This window comes from Pantherophis guttatus, chromosome 4, assembly GCF_059756535.1.
Source record: "Pantherophis guttatus breed Tessera chromosome 4, ASM5975653v1, whole genome shotgun sequence".
Lineage (NCBI taxonomy): Eukaryota > Metazoa > Chordata > Lepidosauria > Squamata > Colubridae > Pantherophis > Pantherophis guttatus.
In genome coordinates this window covers 159,677,781-159,699,456 of record NC_142066.1, presented here as the reverse complement: position 1 = coordinate 159,699,456, position 21,676 = coordinate 159,677,781, and the positions used below count along the sequence as shown (strand labels likewise).

Below are 21,676 nucleotides of genomic sequence, written 5' to 3'. Positions count from 1 at the left end.
ATGATAGATGGGTGGAGAGATGAATGGATGGATGGAGTGATGGAGAGGGATGGATGAATAGATGCATGGATGGATGGATGCAGGGATGGAGAGATGGATGGACAGATGGATGGGTGGGTGGGTGGGTGGATGGGTGGGTGGATAAATACATGGATGGATGGAAGGATGGATGGATGGATGGATGGATGGATGGATGGATGGATGGATGGATGGATGGATACACAGATGGATGTTTAGATAGATGGATGACATGATCATACCATTCTTTCTCCCTGGGCTTGAGGAGATCACCAGTGACTGGACAATCAAGGAAGAAGTGATGGAGGATGCCTGCTGGATCTCTGAGCAAGCCAAGATGTCCCAAAGGAAGTTCTAAAAAGACCTTGGATTGTTTGGACCTTCTCAAGCTATGGAACCTCCTTAAGAAAATGGGAGTCCTAGACCATCTCGTTGTCCTGGTGTGAAATCCATGCTCAGGGCTGGAAGCAGAGGCTGGACCAAATGCAATGGAGTAGACCGGAGGTGCCTACAAGACGGAGAGAGGTTCTACTGCTCCGTGGTGGCACCCTCTCAACCTTTTGACCACGTCCTGCAGATACTCCTGAAAATCATGGTGATTTCCCCCATGATCCGAGTCCGAAAATCTCAGGAACTCACCCTCCTATCTCGGGAGAGACCCTCTGAAGTCCGAGGTGCAGCTGGGGACACACACCCACCCCTCAGACCCACCGAAGTGCCCCGAGGGATAACCAGGAGAGGACAATGGAAGTGGAAAGGATGCTAATGTTGGCAGTGAGTGCCATCAGTGCAATGAAGACATCCCCCCTTCCAGGTCCATCTTCCTTACACATGCAAACACACAATGCACACAATCACATCCTTTGATTTCTTCAACCAGGAACTCTCCGTTCCCCCAGTCTGACATCTTTTAAGGGAAGCCCCCCCTCCTCTCCCCTGGGACCCCAGGTTGGAGCACGGTTAAAGGAAGGAGAAGCAGACCTTAAAGTGAGGGGAGTCACTGTTCCCCCCTTTTTTTGAAAAGGACGGAGAGATCGAGCGGCGAAGCAGAGAAGGAGAGCAGCAGATCCACCCTCCGCCGGGGATTCCTGATCCCTGCAACCAGGTGAGACCCCTCCCCAGAAGCTCTGAGAGTTAGGGGCAGTGGAGTGGAGTGGGGCGAGGGAAGGGCTTCTTCTGGGCCTCCGGTGGGAAGCAAGCCAAGGAGCTGCCCCTTTGACCCGAGGACGAGCGGTCCTTCCTTTCTGGGGGAAGCAAATGGGTGGGTGGGGGGAGCTGAGACCCTCCTCTGAGGAAAAGCAAGCAGAGAAGGGAGGAGGGAGGTGGAGTGGAAGAGACGAACAATCAACTGCTTGTTTTCAGAAGTTGTGGGGGCTTCAATTTTATTTATGATTTTTTTCTTTAACATCCAAACGTGCTTGGGGAACCGTGTATTGTCTGGGTTAATATACTTTGCATACAATTCTGATAATGATATTACCATTTAAATATACATAATCATAATCTTTCAATTTTGAATATTTGTGTATACATAGTAATTATAATAGGCTATTATATTTCAGGATACATAATACTATTTTCCCAATTTCTACTTTCGACTTCTTTTCTTCTAATATTTCTTGCGTTGGTGGCTTCTCAGCCTGATATACCTCAAATGATTGACAGATGGGAAGCCCGGGAGTGTCTGTGCTTCCAAAGGGACAGGGGTCCAGGATGGGAGAGAATTAGGCTGTGGGGCCGGTTGATACTGGGGTGGGGTGGGGGGCAGGATTTTCACGTGGCTTTGAAGAAAGTCCTGTCATCCAAGGGGAGAAACTGGGTTCTCAGGAGAAGGAATTGGCTCAGGGAGACTCAGCCATGAGTCTCAGGTACTTTGGAAGTCACCTGGCGAGGGCTGGATTAGAACACAGAACAGAAGGAAGGAAATGGAGGGCCTTTGGGAGAGTTGCCACTGTGGAGCAGAGGATCAATCAGTCTCTACAAAACAACCAGGACTTGAGTTTTTCCTTGAACTTCTCCGCCATCAGCATGTCTTCCGTGTAATAAGGAGCATCCCCATTCTTCTGCACCAGTTGATCAATCATGGTCATCAGCTGGGCCACCTGAGCCTCTCGTTCTTCTCCTGTGGCCTTGTTGTCGAAAGCCAAGAACCGGTTCCCACAATGGTATGCCTCTTCCCTAAAACAGACACCTTCCCCAGATATGTATTCCTCCAGAGACCTTCCGTCCAGGTCCTCTTTCCGGGTGAACAAGAGGATCATGTAATTCAGGGCCCTAAAGCTGAACATCTCTCTGATCAGCTGAGCCACTTCCCTCTCCTCATGGGAGAAACGGCCAGGACGCACGATGCGCAGAATGACATGTGGACCCGGGGAGCAAAACTTCATACACTTGCTCACTTCGGGAAGAGTTTCTCTCATGGGATAGCCAGTGTCCAAGATGCCAGGTGTATCGACCACCACAACCTTCCTGCCATTCAGCTGTGCCTCTTCTCTTTGGCAAGTTTTGGTCAGTAGTCTAAGTGACATCCCAGACACAAAGGCTTTTCTTCCCAGAATTGTGTTTCCTGTTGCACTTTTCCCGTTTCCGCCTTTGCCCACAAGGACGATCCTCCGCTCAGGTCCTACCAAACGGGGAAACAAGAAGGAGACGTGGTCAGCAGCTCCATCATTTTTCCCACCCCACCCCCACCCTGCCAGCCCCCAGGGCTCATGGCTTTACCTCCGAAGTTTGCAGTCCTACCCAGAGGAGTCGCCCAGGACAGATCTGGCGGTTTCTGCATGAAAAGAGAAACAGAATCAGCCAAAGGAGAAGCTGCCTTGCTCAGAAGTGGCCAGGAAGTGTCCTCTCCCAGAACGAACAGGCAGGACCTGAAGGGGCCTTAAAAGAGGGTCACCCCCTCCTCACTGCCCTTGAGGCAGTCATCGGATCCCTTCCCCCCTTTTTATGCAACCCTTCAAACTTTTGGATTCTGCACTTTGGGGCTTTCGGGAACAGTGGGCATTGATGCCCCAAATGGCTGGCAGTTCCCCGCAGCCAATGCGATGCTGAAGGGATCCTGTTCTCTGGGCCTTCAGCTGCAATTCCAGAATGACACCAAGTGCTCCCCAGACCCTCGTCCTCCGGGTTCCTCTCCCACCTGTCTCTTTGCTGGTAGGAATCCTTCCCGGGGGTTGAGGGGAAGCTCTGTGGTGGAGGCTCTTTGTTCCAACCCCTTCCATCCTGGGCAAGCAACGTTTGCTGGAAATGCTGATTGCACCCATGCATGCCTGCCCCCACCTGATGCTGCCTCCTAGGATACTTCCCTGCCCTTTGGCACTCCTGTCAGGTCTGCCATCTCCAACATATGCAGCTTTGCTGGCATTTTGCCATGAAATGTAGGGAGAAGTCAGGGTGATAGGAGGGGGGAATGACAGGGTGTCAGGAACCAGAGGTGTTAGTCTGGAACAGTCCAGCTGATCAAGGACAGTGCTGGGAAGATGGAATGCAATGGGAGATGTAAAAAATGCAGGCCTTGCTTGTGCTGTCACCAGTGATGGGATTCAACCAGTTCGCACCACTTCGGGAGAACCGGTGGTTAACTTTCTGAACAGTTTGGCAAACTGGTTGTTGGAAGAAATCATTAGGGCACAGAACCGGTTGTTAAATTACTTGAATCCCACCACTGGCTGTAACCACTTGACTTTGACCACTAAAACCAACACCTTCAATTCAACGATGGAATCGAGGGTCTTTCTTTCCTAAATGATCCAGTCGGGACAAGCCTGACAGTCTATGTTCAAGACCTCAAGGGCCCATCCCTCCAGCAATCTTGCTGAATTCAAGCAACTCTGATGCTCCCTCATCCCAAGCATAGGTGACTTGGATCAGGCCTGGCCCCCCCTAGGAGTTTCCCCCAAGTAGCCCTGCCAGGTCCCACTCAGCCTTGGGACACTCTGATGTGCTTGTCCCGTAAGTTGGGCTCCAACTACAGCCGGTTGACGTATCTCCCCCAATTCTCGGAAACAGTTCTCTGCAAAGTCTCCATCAGCTCAGAGACCTGCCTCTCCTGCTCAGCTCCCACAGCCCAATGATTGAACCCACAGACGGATCAGGCCCCACAGAGCCTCGTTGTTGGACTAAGAGGAGGAAGAGGAGCTGCTTTTGATTCTTGGGAGCCTAAAGATTTGGAGGATCGAGTAGAGACAGAGCGACATTCTCTCTTTGGTATTTTGGTGTGGTGAGTATTTTTTCTCTCGCTTTGACTTTTACATCTCCTATGTGGGACAAACAGGAAGGCAATTAAAAACAAGGGTTTGTGAATATCAACTAGAACTTAAACAGCACAACCAAAAATCCCTGATCTCGACCCACATTGACAATGAACAACAGCAGTTCGATTGGGAAGGAACAAAAATCATCGGCCATATCAGCACCCACCACACACATGAATTTATTGAAGTCTGGTATTCTATCAAAAGGGATGCAGTGGCTCAGTGGCTAAGACACTGAGCTTGTCGATCAAAAGGTTGGCAGTTCAGCGGTTCGAATCCCTAGTGCCGCGTAACGGGGTGATTTCCCATTACTTGTCACAGCTTCTGCCAACCTAGCAGTTCGAAAGTAGGTAAAAAATGCAAGTAGAAAAATAGGGACCACCTTTGGTGGAAAGGTTACAGCGTTCCGTGCGCCTTTGGCATTCAGTCATGCCGGTCACATGACCACGGAGACGTCTTCGGACAGCGCTGGCTTTTTGGCTTTGAAACGGAGATGAGCACCGCCCCCTAGAGTCGGGAACGACTAGCACATATGTGCGAGGGGAACCTTTACCTTCTTATTCTACCAAAGGAGCAATTCACAAGCATATGGATCTAGATCCAGGATATGAATACATAAGAAACCAGACTATTCGAACGACCAATCAACAAGCGAACCAATCAGCTGCTCAGAATTCAAATATAGCTCCAAAGGAACAACCAATCACACGACCTACTGACCTACTGACCCACAAGACATTGATAAGCTAAGAAAAATAGGACAAGAAAATCCTGCTGATGACGTTACCTAGCCTGGTAATGAAATGTTCAGAAATGAAATTGAAACAAGCTTGGAGAGTAAACCTTGGCCAACATCTCATATGTCTCCAGCTTCCAGAATGGACTTCCAGGCACCCCTTCACACAAGCCAGAGCATGAGGGTCCCCAATTACACCTACACACCCGAACTGCAGCCATAAATTTTTGAATCCCACCATGAAGTCAAATGGGATCAAATTATTCTCCAGAGCACCATAGGCAGGGGCGAAATGCTACCGGTTTGCTCCAGTTCGAGCAAACCGGTAGTAAAAGAAAAAGCTACCGGGAGGACTTCCAGTGGCATCGCAGGCGCTGACAGATGCTCCTTTCGGACCGTCAGCCCCGCGATTTTGTTAAAACCGCCAAGACAGTGCAAATCAGCTGTCTGGCGGCTTGGAAACCTTCCCCTCAACAATGCAATCAACATTCAGATTCAAAATAAGCTTAAAGCAGGCAGAACAAAAACAGGAGTCCTAGCAACTGCAAGTACTGAACTTTAACTCTGTGTCTATATTTCTTCCTTCTAAGACTTTTAAAATGAAAGCAAAAATGGCGCCTGAACTGTAACAGGGCATGAAAGTGAAAGTGATAGTGAAAGTGATAGTTAACATCGTTAGCGCTTCTGAGGCTGTTTAAGATTGCTGGGTTCTACAACAAAGAAAGAAAGATTTAAAGTGGAAAGGCTACACTTTGGACTTTAAATAAACTATAATACTTTAAAAAGATTTTAAAATATTTGGATTTATTGATTTGGTTGCTGTAGGAAGTATAAATTGAAAGCTAAAAATGGCTTCTAAGCAGATAAAATCTGGCTTTAAAAGTGCTGGAGGATCGCCAGCACAACCATCAAAACTACAATCTTTGTCTACTTCAAACCCACAAATATTGACTTTGGAAGTTCTACAGGAATCTCTGCAGGACGCTTTGAAGCAACAAACCTCTTTTTTAGAGGAGAAAATTAAGGGAGTGTCTGAAGAAATGGCTGAAATTAAAGAAGTTATACAAATTCGGAATAAGGAAATAAGAGAAGACATAGTAATGGCATTTCAGGGTCTGGCAAAACACATTGAATTGTTGGATGAAAGAGTAGAAGAAATTAACCAGTCCAATCTGAATTTGGAAAATAAAATGGATGAAGTTCAGACCAAGGTGGAAAGGGCAGACGATGAAGTGGTGATGTTACAGTATAGCGCGATGGAATTTGCCCTGAGAGTAAGAGGTTTGAGAGAACACAATCGAGAGAACTTGAGAGAGATCTTTGCAGAGGCTTTTGCATAGATAATGGGGAGCAACAAGCAGATCTCTCATTGCAAATTGACAAAATATATCGTGCTAATTCCTGGTTTGCCAGACAGAATCAATTGCCAAGAGACATTGTGATTTATTTTACAACGAGGAGGACCCGAAATGAAATTTTACAAGCTTTCTGTAAAAATATACTTCAAATTGCAGGACAAGAGGTTTTAGTGCTGAAAGAAATTTCCCCAAAAATGTTGAGAAGCAGAAAGGAGTTTGCTTTCTTGGTGGATGAACTTAGAAAACGACAGATTCAGTTTAGATGGGATGTTCCAGTTGGACTGATGGTGAATTATATGGGAGAAAGGTATCGCCTTAACACAATTTGGAAGGCAAGAAATTTTTATACTAATGTATTAAAGGCTGGATGCCCACCATCTCAGGAAATGAGGAGAAGAAAAGAAGAGCTGGCAATACAGGGACAGAAGGAAAGTAAACAGCCACAAGCTGCAGGAGAGACCTCGCTTATTGAAGAAGATTTATTGCGAAGGTTGTTGAGAGTGTGGTTGCGCAACAGCCTCCGCAGTACCTGGATGAAACCGTGTATCTAGACCCATGCCGGTTCAGCTTCAGGCCTGGATACAGCACGGAAATGGCATTGGTCGCGTTGGTTGATGATCTCTGGAGGGCTCGGGACAGGGGTTGTTCCTCTGTTCTGGTCCTATTAGATCTCTCAACAGTTTTTGATACCATCAACCATGGTATCATGCTGCACCAGCTGGAGGGATTGGGGTAGGAGGCACTGTGTTGCGGTGGTTCTCCTCCTATCTCTCTGACCGGTCACAGTCTGTGTTGGCAGAGGGGCAGAGGTCGACCTCGAGGTGCCTTGTTTGTGGGGTGCCACAAGGGTCGGTCCTCTCGCCACTCCTGTTCAACATTTATGTGAAGCCACTGGGTGAGATCATCCGTGGATTTGGGGTGCGGTGCCATCTGTACGCTGATGACACTCAGCTGTACATCTCCACCCCAAATCACCCCAACGATGCCCTTGAAGTGATGTCCCAGTGTCTGGAGGCCGTGCAGGTCTGGATGGGGAGGAACAGGCTTCGACTCAACCCTTCCAAGACCGAGTGGCTGTGGATGCCGGCATCCCGATATAGCCAGCTGATGCCATCGCTGGCTATTGGGGGCGAGTCATTGACCCCCACAGAGGGTGCTCGCAACTTGGGATCCTCCTGGACACACGGCTGTCTTTAGAAGAGCACACAATGGCCGTTGCCAGATGGGCTTTTTATCAAATTCGCCTGATACGCCAGTTGTACCCCTTTCTGAGTCGGGATTCCTTATGCACAGTCACTCATGCTCTCATCACTTCTCGCCTGGACTACTGCAACGCTCTCTACATGGGGCTCCCCTTGAGGAGCACCCAGAGGCTCCAACTGGTCCAGAATGCGGCCGCACAGGTGATTACGGGAGCGACATGGCGCTCCCATATAAGACCTCTCCTGCGCGAGCTGCACTGGCTCCCAGTGGTCTTCCAGGAGCGCTTCAAGGTGTTGGTTCTCACCTTTAAAGCACTCCATGGCTTAGGGCCAGGGTATTTACGAGACCGCCTTCTGCTACCGATAACCTCCCACTGGCCAATACGCTCTCACAGAGAGGGCCTCCTCAGGGTGCCGTCGGTCAGGCAATGTCTGCTGGCGTCCCCCAGGGGGAGAGCCTTTTGTGTGGGAGCACCCGCCCTCTGGAATGAGCTACCTCCTGGAATACGGTTGATACCGGATCTCCGCACTTTCCGTAAGGCCCTGAAGACGTTTTTATTTCGGCAAGCCAGCCTGGCCTGAATAGGTTTTATGGGTTAGTTTTTAATTGTATAGCTTGGGGTTTTAAATTAGGAGGCCGATTAATTTAATTTATTTTTAGTTATCTTAACTTTTATATTGTATGTTATTTTAATTTTCGGCTGTTCACTGACCTGAGTCCCTTCAGGGAGAAGGGCGGTATATAAATTCAATAAATAATAATAATAATAATAATAATAATAATAATAATAATAATAATAATAATAATAATAATAATAATAATAATAATAATAATAATAATAATAAAAAAGATCATAGTCAACCTAAGAATTATAGGCCAATATTGCTTTTAAATACTGATTATAAGATTTTTGCTGAAATACTAGCAAATAGGTTAATGGTAATTATGTGACAAATGATTCATAATGACCAATCTGGATTTATAAGTGGGAGACAAATGAAAGGTAATGTAAGACAAATTGTAAACTTATTGGAATATTTGGAAAGGAACAACCAAGTCCCTGCAGCACTTATCTTTTTGGATGCGGAGAAGGCATTTGATTAATTGAATTGGCAATTTTTATTGAAAATAATAGAAAAGATGCAGTGTGGAGAATACTTTACACAATCTATTAGGGCAATATATCAGAGACAAACAGCACAAATAATTAATGGTGGTTTAACAGAAACTTTTAAAATTGAAAAAGGAACAAGACAGGGATGCCCCTTATCACCATTATTGCTTATTTTAACTTTGGAACCTTTACTGAATAAAATACGAGGGTCAAATAAAATAAAGGGAATTAAAATTAGACATCATGACTATAGATTAAGAGCATTTGCGGATGACTTGGTTGTTACTTTAACCCAACCAGTACAATCAGTTACAGGCTTACTGGATATAATTAGCCAATACGGTCAAATGTCTGGATTTAAAATAAATAAACAAAAAACAAAGATAATAGCTAAAAATATGACGGTAAAGCAAAAAGAAGAACTAGAAAGACTAACAGGATTTGAAATAGTAAAAAAGGTTAAATATTTAGGGGTATATATTACAGCCTCAAATGTAAAATTATATAAAAATGATTATGAATTGCTATGGCAAAAAATACAGAAAGAGATGGAGAATTGGGGAAAACTACAATTATCTCTGTTGGGGAGAATAGCAGCAATAAAAATGAATGTTTTACCTAGGTTTTTATTTTTGTTTCAAATGATACCAATACTTAAGAAAGATGATAATTTGAGGGAATGGCAGAAGGGTATTAATAATTTTGTTTGGGCAGGGAAAAGACCGAGATAATGCAAGATATATGTGAAAGAGAAGGTCTTAAAATGCCTAATCTAAGATTATACTATGAAGCAGCTGTTTTAATAATAATTAGTGAGTGGATTAATTCAACAGAAGAAAGAATATTGAATATTGAAGGATATGATTTGTTATATGGCTGGCATGCTTATTTATTATATGACAAAAAGGTGGATAAGACCTTTAAAAGCCATATACTAAGGAATGCCTTGTTACGAGCTTGGAAGAAGTATCAATATAAGTTAAATTATAAGATACCTATATGGGCAATACCCAGACATGAGGTAGAGAATATAAGTGTAGAACAAAAGCAAGAGGTGATTACCTATAAAGAGCTTCTTAAAATGGAAGGCGGTATATTGCAGTTAAAAATCTATAAAGGCATTAAAAGAAGAAAAAATAATTCAAACTTGGTTTCAGTATGGACAGTTGCAAGCTAGATGGAAAGAAGACCAGAGAATTGGTATCATGCAGAAGGAGGAAAATTTGGTAAAACAAATTAGAGATCAAAGCCAAATGCATATAAAAAGATTATATAATATATTGATAGAAATAGACTCAGAAACGGAATTAGTTAAGGATTGCATGATAAATGGGGCACAAAACATTCAGGAACCAATAATGATGGAAACTTGGGAGAAAATATGGGTTAGAAATTTAAAATTTACGCAAGCACAAAATTTAAGAGAAAATGTTTATAAAATGTTCTATAGATGGCATTTAGATCCTAAAAAGTTGGCTTGTATGTATCCAAATTTGCAATCTAAGTGTTGGAGATGTGATTGTGATGATGCTACTTATTATCACATATGGTGGACTTGTAAAAAAGTTAAAGTATTTTAGATTAAAATATGGTGAATTATCCAAAATATTCTTAAAAAGAAGATAAAGTTTACTCCACAATTGTTTTTGTTGGGTATAATCACAGATTATACGGTTATAGAGACTAAATTGATTTTAAATTTAATAACTGCAGCTAGACTTTTGGTAGCACAATATTGGAAGAAGGAAGATTTGCCTACTATTGAAGAATGGACATTAAAAGTGGCCAATTTGGCAGAAATGGTGAAAATTTCAGCATATTTGAAAGATCATTCACAAGAAAGATATATATCGGAATGGAGAAGATGGATTGATTATATTCAAAACAAATATCGGAAAAGTATCAAATAGCTAATGAATGAATAGAAAAGTTAAGAGTATGTATATTTAGTTAAGTAAAAGGCGAGTTAAAGTGTCGAGGGGGGGATAGGAATCTGTAGTTAGTTAGTTTAGCTTAGCATATGATTGTTAATTGTTTTACCCTGTATTTTGTTCTGGGAAGTCCGGGGGGGGCAAGGGGGGCGGGGAGGGGGGGAAGGAAGGGGGGGAAGGGGAAATATTTGAATTTTTTTTCTTTTTTGTAAAACTTTTTAATAAAAAAAGAAAGAAAAGGAAAAAAAAGAACTGGTAGCAAACTGGTTCGGATTTCACCACTGACCAGAAGGCAGAGCAAGAAACAATGGCTGGGAATTAATCCAAAAGAGAAGCAAGAGAAACAGGACAAAGCAGGGATTCTAAGAATCTCTCTTTTACAGTCGGAATGTGGGAAGCGGTACCAGAGGTTCCAAACACTGTAGGAGATGCCAGGGAATTCTCTCTGCTCTCCTCCTCACATTCACCCAGAAGAGAATTACCTGTTCAGTCTTCTCTGCAGGATAGATGCAAGTGGTCTCCTCACTCCATCGGCTGATCTCAAGATGTGTCACAGCAGCACATCGGAATTGGTACTGAGTAGTGAGGTGCACATTTTCTAGGGTGAATTCATTCTTAGAACCTTCTACATGGAGACTTTTCCAGTTCTCCTCTCCTGCAGCCCGATATGCCACTTGGTACCCAGAGATTGAAGCCATCGCTTCGGCCATTGGATTAATAGTGATCAGGAAACTATTTGGTTTGACAGGCTGAACCTTAAGAGAGGGAGGACTTCTAAGAGCAGCTTCCAGCTCCTGACGTTCCTTGAGGATGTCCATGGTCAAGGTTAAACTTTTGGTCTCCACCATCTTTAAAGAGTCAAAGAAATCCTTCATGCTCTCAGTGCTCATTTTCCAGAACATTTCAGCAACCGCATTACGGCTTCCTCCATTTTGGGTGGGAGCAAAGAGAGCTGAATGGTTGAATCTGAAGTGCAGAGGGGTTCCTGACTCATCCTGAGCACACGGCAGGTCAGCCTCCTTGAGGGCCTCCAGGACAGGTGGGGTCCCCCCATCCGCAAAGGTGATCAGGAGTTGGATGTTATCCTTCACATCTTTTCCCAACATGGAGAGCATGGAATCAAAGACACATTTCTGGGCATGAGTTGAATGGGAAAGGAAGGCTTGGGCCACCAAGCAGATGGCATCCACGTGGTCAATGCCCCCTGGGGTGGAGAAAAACTCCAGGAGCTGTTTCTCAACCAGTTTGTCTTGCTCTGCATCGCCAAATCCTGGCGTGTCAATGATTGTGAGAGAATAGGGAATTCGGAAACATTTCTGATGGTTCACCATGTAGGCTGTCACTTCAGACGTCCTGCTTCCAGCTTTACTTCTTTGGGTGATTTCATGAATGAGTTTGAATCTGAAATTATCTTCCCACTGGACACCCAGAATATAATTGATCATCCCGTTGATCAGAGTGGTTTTCCCAGACAGGGTTGCTCCCATCACCAGGATGACTTTGTTGGGCACTTCCAGGCTCTCCTTTCCAAGCTGGTACATGAGACAGGAGGTGGAGGCAACTGAGGGGACTTCCTCCAGAGTAAGTGCAAACACTAATGGCTGGCTGTCCTCCACCAGGAACCTTTTCTGAAGGAACTGTTGGGCTATGTTGTCTCTGCCTTCTTTTTCCAGTGATGTGGAGACCTCCAACTCCTCACTGGGGACACCCAGAGTTCCATTATCACACACGGCCAACACTCGTATTCTGTACACTGTCTGGGGATTCAGACCTTCGATAGAGTAAAATTCTGTTTTTCTCCCAGTCCTTTTTTCAGCCCATTGGTCCTTCCCAACTCCAGCCTCCACCGTTCTGTACTCCACCTTGTACTCCTTGACCACAATTCCTGAGGCAACGATGCTGGGACTCATCCAGGCCACAGACATGACAGAAGATGCTGCAGTGACCATTCTTAATTCCTCAGGAGGGCTGGTGGGAAGGGTCTTTATGGGTGGGCTCAGGTCACTGGTTCTACCATGGCCTACCTTGCAACAAGCAGCATACTGGAACTGGTACTCTGTGTTTGGAGGTAGATCTTTCAGCAGGAACATCTCCCTGTTGTCCTCTGTCCTCATGGTCTTCCAGTTATCTTCCCCTGCAACCTTGTACTTTACCAGATAGTTGGAGATGGAAGCCTTTCCATATTCAGCTGGCTGAAACTTCAGTTGAATGCTGTCGTGTCTCAGTTCACTGATCAGGAATTGGAGTGGTTTTGAGGGCAACTCATAGTTCTTGCTGACCAGCTCTCCATCCTCATAAAAGTGTATTGAGGCTCCTGGGGTGTCCACATCTGGTTTTGAGGCCACAACAAAGCGGACCTTCTCATTGGATTGATTGATACTGAAAAAGTCTTTGATGGATTTTGCAGCTTGGCGAGAATTGCGGGTCCTCTCCTTGTCTTCAAACCAGGCCATGCCTTCCTTCACCCCAGGACTGGATCTTGTGGACTTGGTTGATTCTTGCAAGAATTGCTCCTGAAGCCACTTCTGTAAGCTCAACAGAAATGGCTCCTCTTCACGTAAAGAAATGAATGTAAAGGAGACCACATGTACATTCTGGGGGTCCAGAACTATTTCTTCCAGCTTGTTCTGAGATGAGATAACTTCTATATTATTTAGAATAGTCAGATAAGATTTGACAAAGTTAATTTCTCTTTTTTTGCTGTCCAGAAATTGATGGAGTCTTTGGCTGTTGAAGGGCGACTGGTTGACGGACATCAAGAGGTCCACCAGGGTCCCTTCCTCCTGCCCTCCTCCCCGGATGGAAGGCAACATTCTGGCCAGCTCTTTCTGGAAAGTCTGCCTGTGTTGCTTGCAGAGATCCTTGAACTGCTGGATCTTCCTCTGGATCTCAGGGAAGGTCTCAGCAATGGGATTCTTGGCTAGATCGTTGCTTTGCATATGGATTTCATTGAGATCCTCCAAGATCATTTTAGCATCAAAGATCAACGTTAGGCTGATCTCACGGACCATCTTAGCTGCTGTGGTGTCCAGCTTGGTCAGAGGGTAGAGCCAGACCCTCATAGGCACAGCCTTCTCCCCATCTTTCCCTAACATTTTTGGGAGAGTTTCATAAACTTTCATGGCATCTTGGAAAGTGACTGGATTTTTCTCCAAAGAAAAGTCTCCATGGAATTTGCACCTGAACTTCAGAGCATCCTCTTTCTCCTTCGCAGTCAGTTGGACCTCTGCTTCTCCTCCAATAGATATTTCCTTCGTGAGTGTAGCCCGGAGGTTTCCCTCTATATTTTTTACCATCTCCTTTGAAGAAACTTCTCGGTCAAAGACAAAAAAGGCCTGGGCTCCATAGAGGATGGCGGTGACCACATGGGTGGCTGTGCCATGCTCAAAGACGGCTTTGTGAGAGATATTCTGGATTCCTAGGTGGTTCATTGTCAGCTGTTCATACCTGGTGGTGGTTTTGTACTGAACGGTGACTCTGGCCTGTTTCTTGGACTTCTTTTTGTCATGAAGATACTTGGCTGACCCTCCCACTTCAACCAGCCCTCCCAGGAAACTGGCCGTGAGGGAGGCTGAGATGTCCAGGGCAGAGCTCTTATCATCTATGCTGTCGGATGCAATGATTTCAGATTCAGTTTTGGGCTGAGGCTTGATGGTCAGGTCCTTCTGAAGAGAGTCGTAATCCCAAAGGGTGACTCCTGCATGGAACAGAAGAAAACAGGGACATGAATTGAACACTGTCTTCCAAAACACCTGCAGCTGGACAGAGGAGCTCCAGAGAGATGGGACAAGGGAGACATCATTTCCTCTAGTGGGCTCCTTCATTTGTTCTGTCTGACCATCACCTGCATGTTTTGCAAAATACCACAAACTCCAAAGGCTTTTGACTGAGTAGAGGGGAATGGGAACTGCTATGCACCTCTTGATCTCCACTCCCTGGAGAAACTGTGATTTTCATCACATGTTCTGACGTGATTTCTCTGTTCAGACCCCCCTCAGGAAAGGCACATCCCTCACTTCACCACTCTGTGAGATCTGAACTCCTTTTTAAAATCATTTACCAAACCATTTCAGTGACTTTGGTTCGGGAGAGGAAAATTCATCCCACGATTGGCAGTCAAGGGTGCCCCGCTGTGTGCCTGGCCAAAGGGTGGATATGCATTCCTAGGCAGAAGTCCCTACTTGCCTAGCTGCTACCATATTTTCCCCCAAAAAGCCCCACCCTGATTTTGTTGGGGTGGTGGTGGGCTTAATATAACTCTTCCCCCAAAATAAACCCGGTTGTTGGGTGTGGCCCACCGGCCCCTTGGTGCAGTGCAGATACTGCTAATTCTGGCCGCAGAGGCAGAGTGGGGGGAGAGAGAGGTGATCCAGATGTGCCGCACAGTTGCCTGGCTCCCAGGAGGCTCGTGGGAGGCTTATGCAGCATCACGGGCAGAGGGTGGAGATGGAGGCATGGGGGGTGGGGGAACAATCCTGATGCCTACTCCATGCAGCCACAAGCAAGCCCAGAGAAAAACCGGACTTCCCTTTGCCGCTTGGCACAGCACTGATACTGTTAAGTCCAAGGGCAGAGGGAGATGCAGTGGGGAGGAAGGAGATTGTTTCAAGGTAGATTTATTCGTCAGTAAAAGCCCCCTCTCCCCCCTTAACAAACCATCATTACAGGTATATATCTACATAAGGCAGGAACCATAACTACCTCACAGACGCAGCTGAAGGCAGCTCCTCGAGAGTCAGGAATACATCTCAAACAGATCCTGCCAAGGCTGCAGACATAAACCCTGTAACAGAGATCTGGACAGGCTGCATGGCTGCGTGTCAGCTTTGGAAGCCATATTAGCCCTGGAAGTTTCCACGCTGCCACCTTCTCATGTGTGGGAAAGTAGGAGGGGGGATTCAGTAGAGGGAATGTAGTTAGACAAAATAGCATTCTTCCTTTCGGTCAAGGTCGTGACAGTCCTGCATCTGGAGAAGGAGTGGTCGGAGTGATGTCTCGAGATGGGACGGATGGGGATTGGGACGTGTGAGGGACCGATGGGTGCAGGGGATGGATTTGGGGGTCTTGAGTCACTGAGGGAAAACCCGGAACTCTCAGATTTGGGCTTTTCCAGATGTGCCAGTATATCTATTCTAATAAATGGAACGTTGAGAAAATGCTTGCCTTGGAGTTTTTAATTGGAGTTGGGGTTTTCTGGAACGCTGACACTGCGTGGCTCACAGGAGGAGAGTAGGAGGCTTGTGCGGCAGCACCAGCAAGAGGTGGAGGAGGAGAGTGGGGGCAGCCAATCCTGATGCCCCGCACAGACGCCTATCCGGCAGGGCCACACACAAACCAAGTCACAGTGGGACAGAGCGGGTGGCACATTGGGATTGCCTGCCTCCCCCCCACCCCCAGCCCCGTGCCTCTGGCTTTACCTGGCTTCACCCCACACTATTCACCCAGAGGGAGACGAAGCTTCATCTGTTTGCAAATGGGACACTTTGAAACAGAGCTAATTGCTCCTTTTCAAAGTCTCCCATTTGCAAGCAGGTGAAGCTTTGAGCGTCCCTCATTTCTCTGTCCGGGCAAAAAGTGTTTGGGCGCCTATGGATCACTTGCTAATGGAGCATTTTGGCTGGCTGCGTCGCTTGGCCTCCTGCTCCAGTGCTGGGCTGGTACGGGAAGAAGTGAGCCAGTGGCCACGTGGACTCCTACTGCGCATGCAGGTGCTGACGCAGTGAGGCAGTGGTCAGAGCGTAGAGCCACGGGGCTCCTAAGGGGAGCCGGTGTGCATGTCGGGCACTTCCATGCCTGCCTCGTCATGGTGGCACTCAAAAAGTTAAGACACTCCCGAAAATAAGCCCTAGTGCTTATTTAAGGGCCCAAAAGAAAATAAGACCGGGTCTTATTTTGGGGGAAATACGGGTATTAGCAGGCCATGGGCCCAGGAGTCCCACTCTGAAGCATCGCTGGGCTGAGCCCATGCACTGATGGCAGCTCCAGTCTTCTTCCTGCCAGAGTTTCCCGCAGGAGATGCCCATCCGCTTCTTGTCTTCCGGCTCCTACCTGGGATGAGGGTATCCCTGCGGCAGTCGTACAGCATCCCCAGCTGGAAGGGGCGGCCCAGGGCTGGGGTCTCAATGGGGGCCTCTGCCTGGGCCATGCTTGGCTCCTGAGTGCCGCTGGTCCTTCTGGTTCCCTGTAAGAGAGGAGAAACTTCTGGAGGATGCCAGAACTGACCGATGACTCTCCGAGGGGACGCAGGATGTGGCCACCCTCCACCCACTGATGTCGGTTTGCTTTGTCAGGGAATTCCACACCTTCTGTGTCCAAAGGGAGTCAGAAAACTCTGACGTGAACTTGAAGTTTTATAACAACGAATATATATTTATAAGATGCGGCAAACAAGGCGGCCAGGGGAGCAGGAGCATCGTGAGGTAAATCATCAGGTAAACCCCAGAACAGCAGAGACAGAAGAAAAAAGGCGGGAAAAAGAGAAACTCCCCCTTCTCCCCCAGCAACCAATCATAACATAGATTGCCTCAGGCAGGGGCCCACGGTGCCTTCCAACCAATCAGCGACAACCATGCTCTCTGGCCCAGTGTACACTTTGCTGTTTGAGTTATTAAAGGAAATATCTTAGAACAGGGGTGTCAAACTCACGTTGTCACATCGTCGTTACGTGACGTATTGGGACTTTCCCCCCTTCGCTAAACAGTGGGTGCGGGTGGCTTCGGGCCGTGAGTTTGACACCCGTGTCTTAGAACTACTCCAATTTTATAGCTGGGTAGCATTTAAACCGAGTTGTCCCGCAAGATCTTTGTGTCTTTGTATGCTCCATGGCTTTGTGATGACATCAGCCAAGTTGTTTTCTGGTGGAGAATAAATTAGGTCTATTCAGTGGTGGGCTGCAAATTTTTTAACAACTGGTTCTCTGGCTGGGTAGGCGTGGCCAGTTGATCATGTGACTGGGGGGTGATGTCACTCATCACACCCAGCCCGCCTCCTGTCCACCTGCCTCAAAGGCAGAGGTAGGATTCAGCCGGTTAGGACTAATCCCACCACTGGATGGCCCCGCCCCTTCCCATTGTTCAGCCTGTTTTTTGGCCGTTTTGGGGGGCGTTTTCAGGCCATTTTTTAGGGCTGTCCCAAAAAACAGGCCGAAAACCAGGAGGGGGAGGGGCCAGCCAGTGGTGGGAATTGCCGGTTCTCCAAACTGCGCCTAATCTTAACTACCGGTTTGCCAGAACCGGTGCGAACCTCTGGGTCTATTGCATTTTCTTTCATTGCTTCTCTTGACGTAATAAATACTTTAGGTCAACATGTTTGCTTCTCTCTCACCTGTTGCCATTTGTGTACATGTTGTGTTATCTTCAAACACTGGTTTCATGCTCTTTGCTTCACTATCCACATCCTTTAACTATTGTGTCTACCGTGATAACTCTGAACACAATTCTGACAATGCTATGAGCTCCGCCTCAGCCGTGGAATTGGCAACGGAAGTCAGTTTTCTCGATGGCCAGCCAACTAGTCGCCTGTTTGCACACATGACAATACAGTCCTGAGGTTGACCTTGTATCTTGTACACAGATCATCCATAAGTGCAACCAATGCCGTTTCTGTCCTATATCCAAGCCTGAATTATGAAGACTGCTAAAGTTTTGGATAATCCATTTCATCCAGAAACCTCTGGAGCTGCCACACAGCCACCCTCTCCAGAAACTTCCCCCAAAAGGAAGATGGGTTGATCTTTGGATGACCTCAGAGGTCATCTAGTCCAACCCCCTGCTCATGGATGAGACCCTTACAGAATCATAGAATCACAGAGTTGGAGGGCACCTTGGAGGTCCAGAGATGAAGCACCCATGACGTCTGGTGGAAAGCAGTTCCACTGGTGAATTGTTCTCACTGTTAGGAAGTTTCTCCTTAATCCCAAATTGTTTCTCCCCTTGATGAATTTCTGTCCATTCTTGGAAACCATCCAAGGAGAGAAGCAACTTAGAACCAAGGTGAGACCCCCCCCACCCTCTCACCCGCAGAGGGCAAAGCGTGATCCCTCCAGGGAGACCAAAATTTGGAATTGTGGGCGGGGGAGATGGAATTGAGGAGGATAATTGGGGGAGGAGGGTTGTCGGAAGAAGGAGTTGCTTCCCTACTCCCGATTTGTGGTCTCACCTTATTTGGCTGCCAGGAGAGAATTCAGCAGCCTTCAGAAAAGGAGCAATTGTTGCTAAGTTCCCTGCTTTTCTCCTCCTTCCCCCCCTCCAACCTGAAGTTGCCTTTCCTACCAAGGAAGATGGGATCCTAAACATCCCAGGATCCCCTTCCCAATGTTAGGATCTCATCTACTAACGTCCTTCCATTAGCCCCCCCTCTCCTCCCCCATTGACTTTGCTAACATTAGGATCTCCGCTGCCCTTGGGAAGCCCCTTACCTGCCCTTCCCCCTGACCCCGGCAAGGGGGTGCAGCTGCCGCCCACTTCCTCCAAAGGCTGGACCACCGCTCTGCCCGTCCAGTCCCGGGTTCAAGGCTCAGCCTGGGAATTGTAAGGAAAGCCTCGTCTTCTGCTTTCTCTTCAGGGCGTTCAGAAAACGAAAGAGAAAAGACCAGGAAAAAACAAACAAAAAAGTTCGTTTCCTCTTGAATGATTCATGTGGAAGTCTCTGTACTTTGCAAGAAAAAATAAACAGGAAACGTGTTTGAGAAATGAGTTCCACAACCGTCCAGCAGAGGGCAGCAAAGACCTCTCTTGGGCCTTCACTCCTCTAGGCAGATGTTTCCAAACTCCACAACTTTAAGATTTCTGGACTTCAACTCCCAGAATTAAACCATCAGCATTGCAGAGTGGGGAATCCTGGGAGCTGAAGTCCACAAGCCTTAAAGTTGCCAAGTGTGGAGACCCCCCTGCTCTGTAGAGCTGCTTCTGCTCATAGGGAATTTGACTGACATTCCTCCAGAATGTGGAGTATTCCAAGAGAGAGAAGAGTTGGGGTCTTCTGGAAGGAGGCAGGTCTTCCTCCCACTGCCCCCCCGTCTATCTTCCCTTGTTAAGGTTAGAGACCCTCCCCACTCTCCACCCCATGGTTATCCCCCTGGGACCTCCCATTGGTCTGAGGGGAGGGGTCCAGAGGGGGACCTCGGACTTTGAGGCTCTCTCTGAAACAACTGAGATTGGCAGACTCCGATGATGCTCTCAGAAATCGCATTGATTTTCAGGAGTGTCCGTCAGATGTCGTCAAAAGTTGATTTGATTTAGAGAAAGGGCAAAAACTGTGGTTGCAAAATTATAAAATAATAATGTCAACTGCATATAAGGAAAATTTGTATAAGATGTTTTACAGGTGGCATTTACCCCTGACGAGAATAGCCAGAATGTTCAAGAATAAATCCGAAAAGTGTTGGAAACGTCATCAGACACCGGGCTCATATTACCATATGTGGTGGACATATGTAGAAGCTAAAAGATACTGGACTAAAATCCACACACGTTGGAAAAAATGACAAAAAGACACATAGACTTTAACCCAGATTTTTTTTTTTTATTAGGGATGGTGCCAGAAACATACAATAGAGAATTGAGATATTTGATTGTGAAAGTTTTAACAGTGGCTAGAATTGTGTTTGCTAAAAATTGGAAAAATGAGAAAGTACCAACTCAAGACGAAGTGATCAGGAAGATTATGGAATGTGCTGAAATGAGTAGATTGACATTTGAAATTAGAGAACAAGAAGACAAACAATATTATAAAATATGGGATTTATTTTATCTATGGCTAGATAATAAAACATGGAAATGAAATATGAAACATGAAATGAATGTTATAAATATAATATTTGAAAATAATTTTTATGAAGCAATAAAGCCACAGTTAAATAAAGGATAAATGAGGATACTGATTTGTTTGATATATGAGAAAGCAGATACTTATTAAACTTTGAAAATGGGGACGAAGCACAAAAGATTTGTAACCGGTAGACACACTGTTTGCAATTGTATTGAATGATGGATTGATGTTTTACGTTTTGTTTTTAAATAATTTTTTTTTTTCAAAAAAAAGAAAGTTGAGATGGTGCCTCGGGCCTCTCTCTCTCTCTCCCTTTCCCTCCAGCCTCTCTATTTTTTCCTCAGGCCCCAGAAAAACCGAAGGCACGGGTACAGTATAGGTGGGACCTCAATCAACAGTAGTAACTGTGAGAGGATCTTGGAGTCCTAGTGGACAACCATTTAGATATGAGCCAGCCGTGTGCAGCAGCTGCACACAAGCCGACACAATCCTAAATTGCATTAACAGAGGGATAGAATCAAGACCACGTGAAGTGTTAATACCGCTTTATAAGGCCTTGGTAAGGCCACACTTGGAATCCTGCACCCAGTTTTGGTCGCCACCATGTAAAAGAGATGTTGAGGCTCTAGAAAGCGTGCAGAGAAGAGCAACCAAGATCATTAGGTGGCTAAACCATAGAAAGAAACTGGGTCTGTCTAGCTTGATGAAAAGAAGGACTAGAGGGGATATGATGGCAGTGTTCCAATATTTGAGGGGCTGCCCCAAAGAAGAGGGGGTCAACCTATTCTCCAAAGCACCTGAAGGCAGGACAAGAAGCAATGGGTGGAAACTAATCGAGGAGAGAAGCAACCTGGAACTAAGGAGGAATCTCCTAAGGGTGAGGACAATAAATCAGTGGAACAACTTGCCTCCAGAAGTTGTAAATGCTCCAACACTGGAGGCTTTTAAGAGGAGATTCGATAACTCATTGTCTGAGGTGGTATAGGATTGCCTGCCTAAGCAGGGGGATGGACTAGAAGACCTCCAAGGTCCCTTCCAGCTCTATTCTGCTTGATTGGACGTCTTTCTAGATATGGAGGTGGATCTTCTCAGCTTCCTCAGAGATCCAGCAGGCCTCACCTCTCACATTTCCTCTTCCTTGGCTTTAGAATCCCCGAATCCCAGAGTTGGAAGGGATCAGCTCAGTTTCAGCAACTGGCTTTTCTCCTCCCCTGAGGGCAACTCTGAAAGAGGAAGTTGAAGTGGAAAGTGAAAGCTCCAGTTCAGCTGAAGCATTTCTGAGAAATCTCCACAGA

General features: G+C 46.3%; 1 protein-coding gene across 1 annotated transcript; it reads right to left on the bottom strand.

Moving 5' to 3' along the window:
• Positions 1-1,370: 1,370 nt before the first annotated feature.
• On the bottom strand, positions 1,371-19,381 carry LOC132712429 (uncharacterized). Its single transcript, XM_087894314.1, has 5 exons — positions 19,030-19,381; positions 16,662-16,794; positions 11,096-14,310; positions 2,740-2,794; positions 1,371-2,641 (listed from the first exon to the last, which is right to left on the bottom strand). The coding sequence occupies exons 2-5, from the start codon at positions 16,756-16,758 to the stop codon at positions 1,989-1,991; spliced, it is 4,020 nt and encodes a 1,339-aa protein (XP_087750440.1). The 5' UTR covers positions 16,759-16,794; positions 19,030-19,381; the 3' UTR covers positions 1,371-1,988.
• Between the last annotated feature and the right edge of the window lie 2,295 nt (positions 19,382-21,676).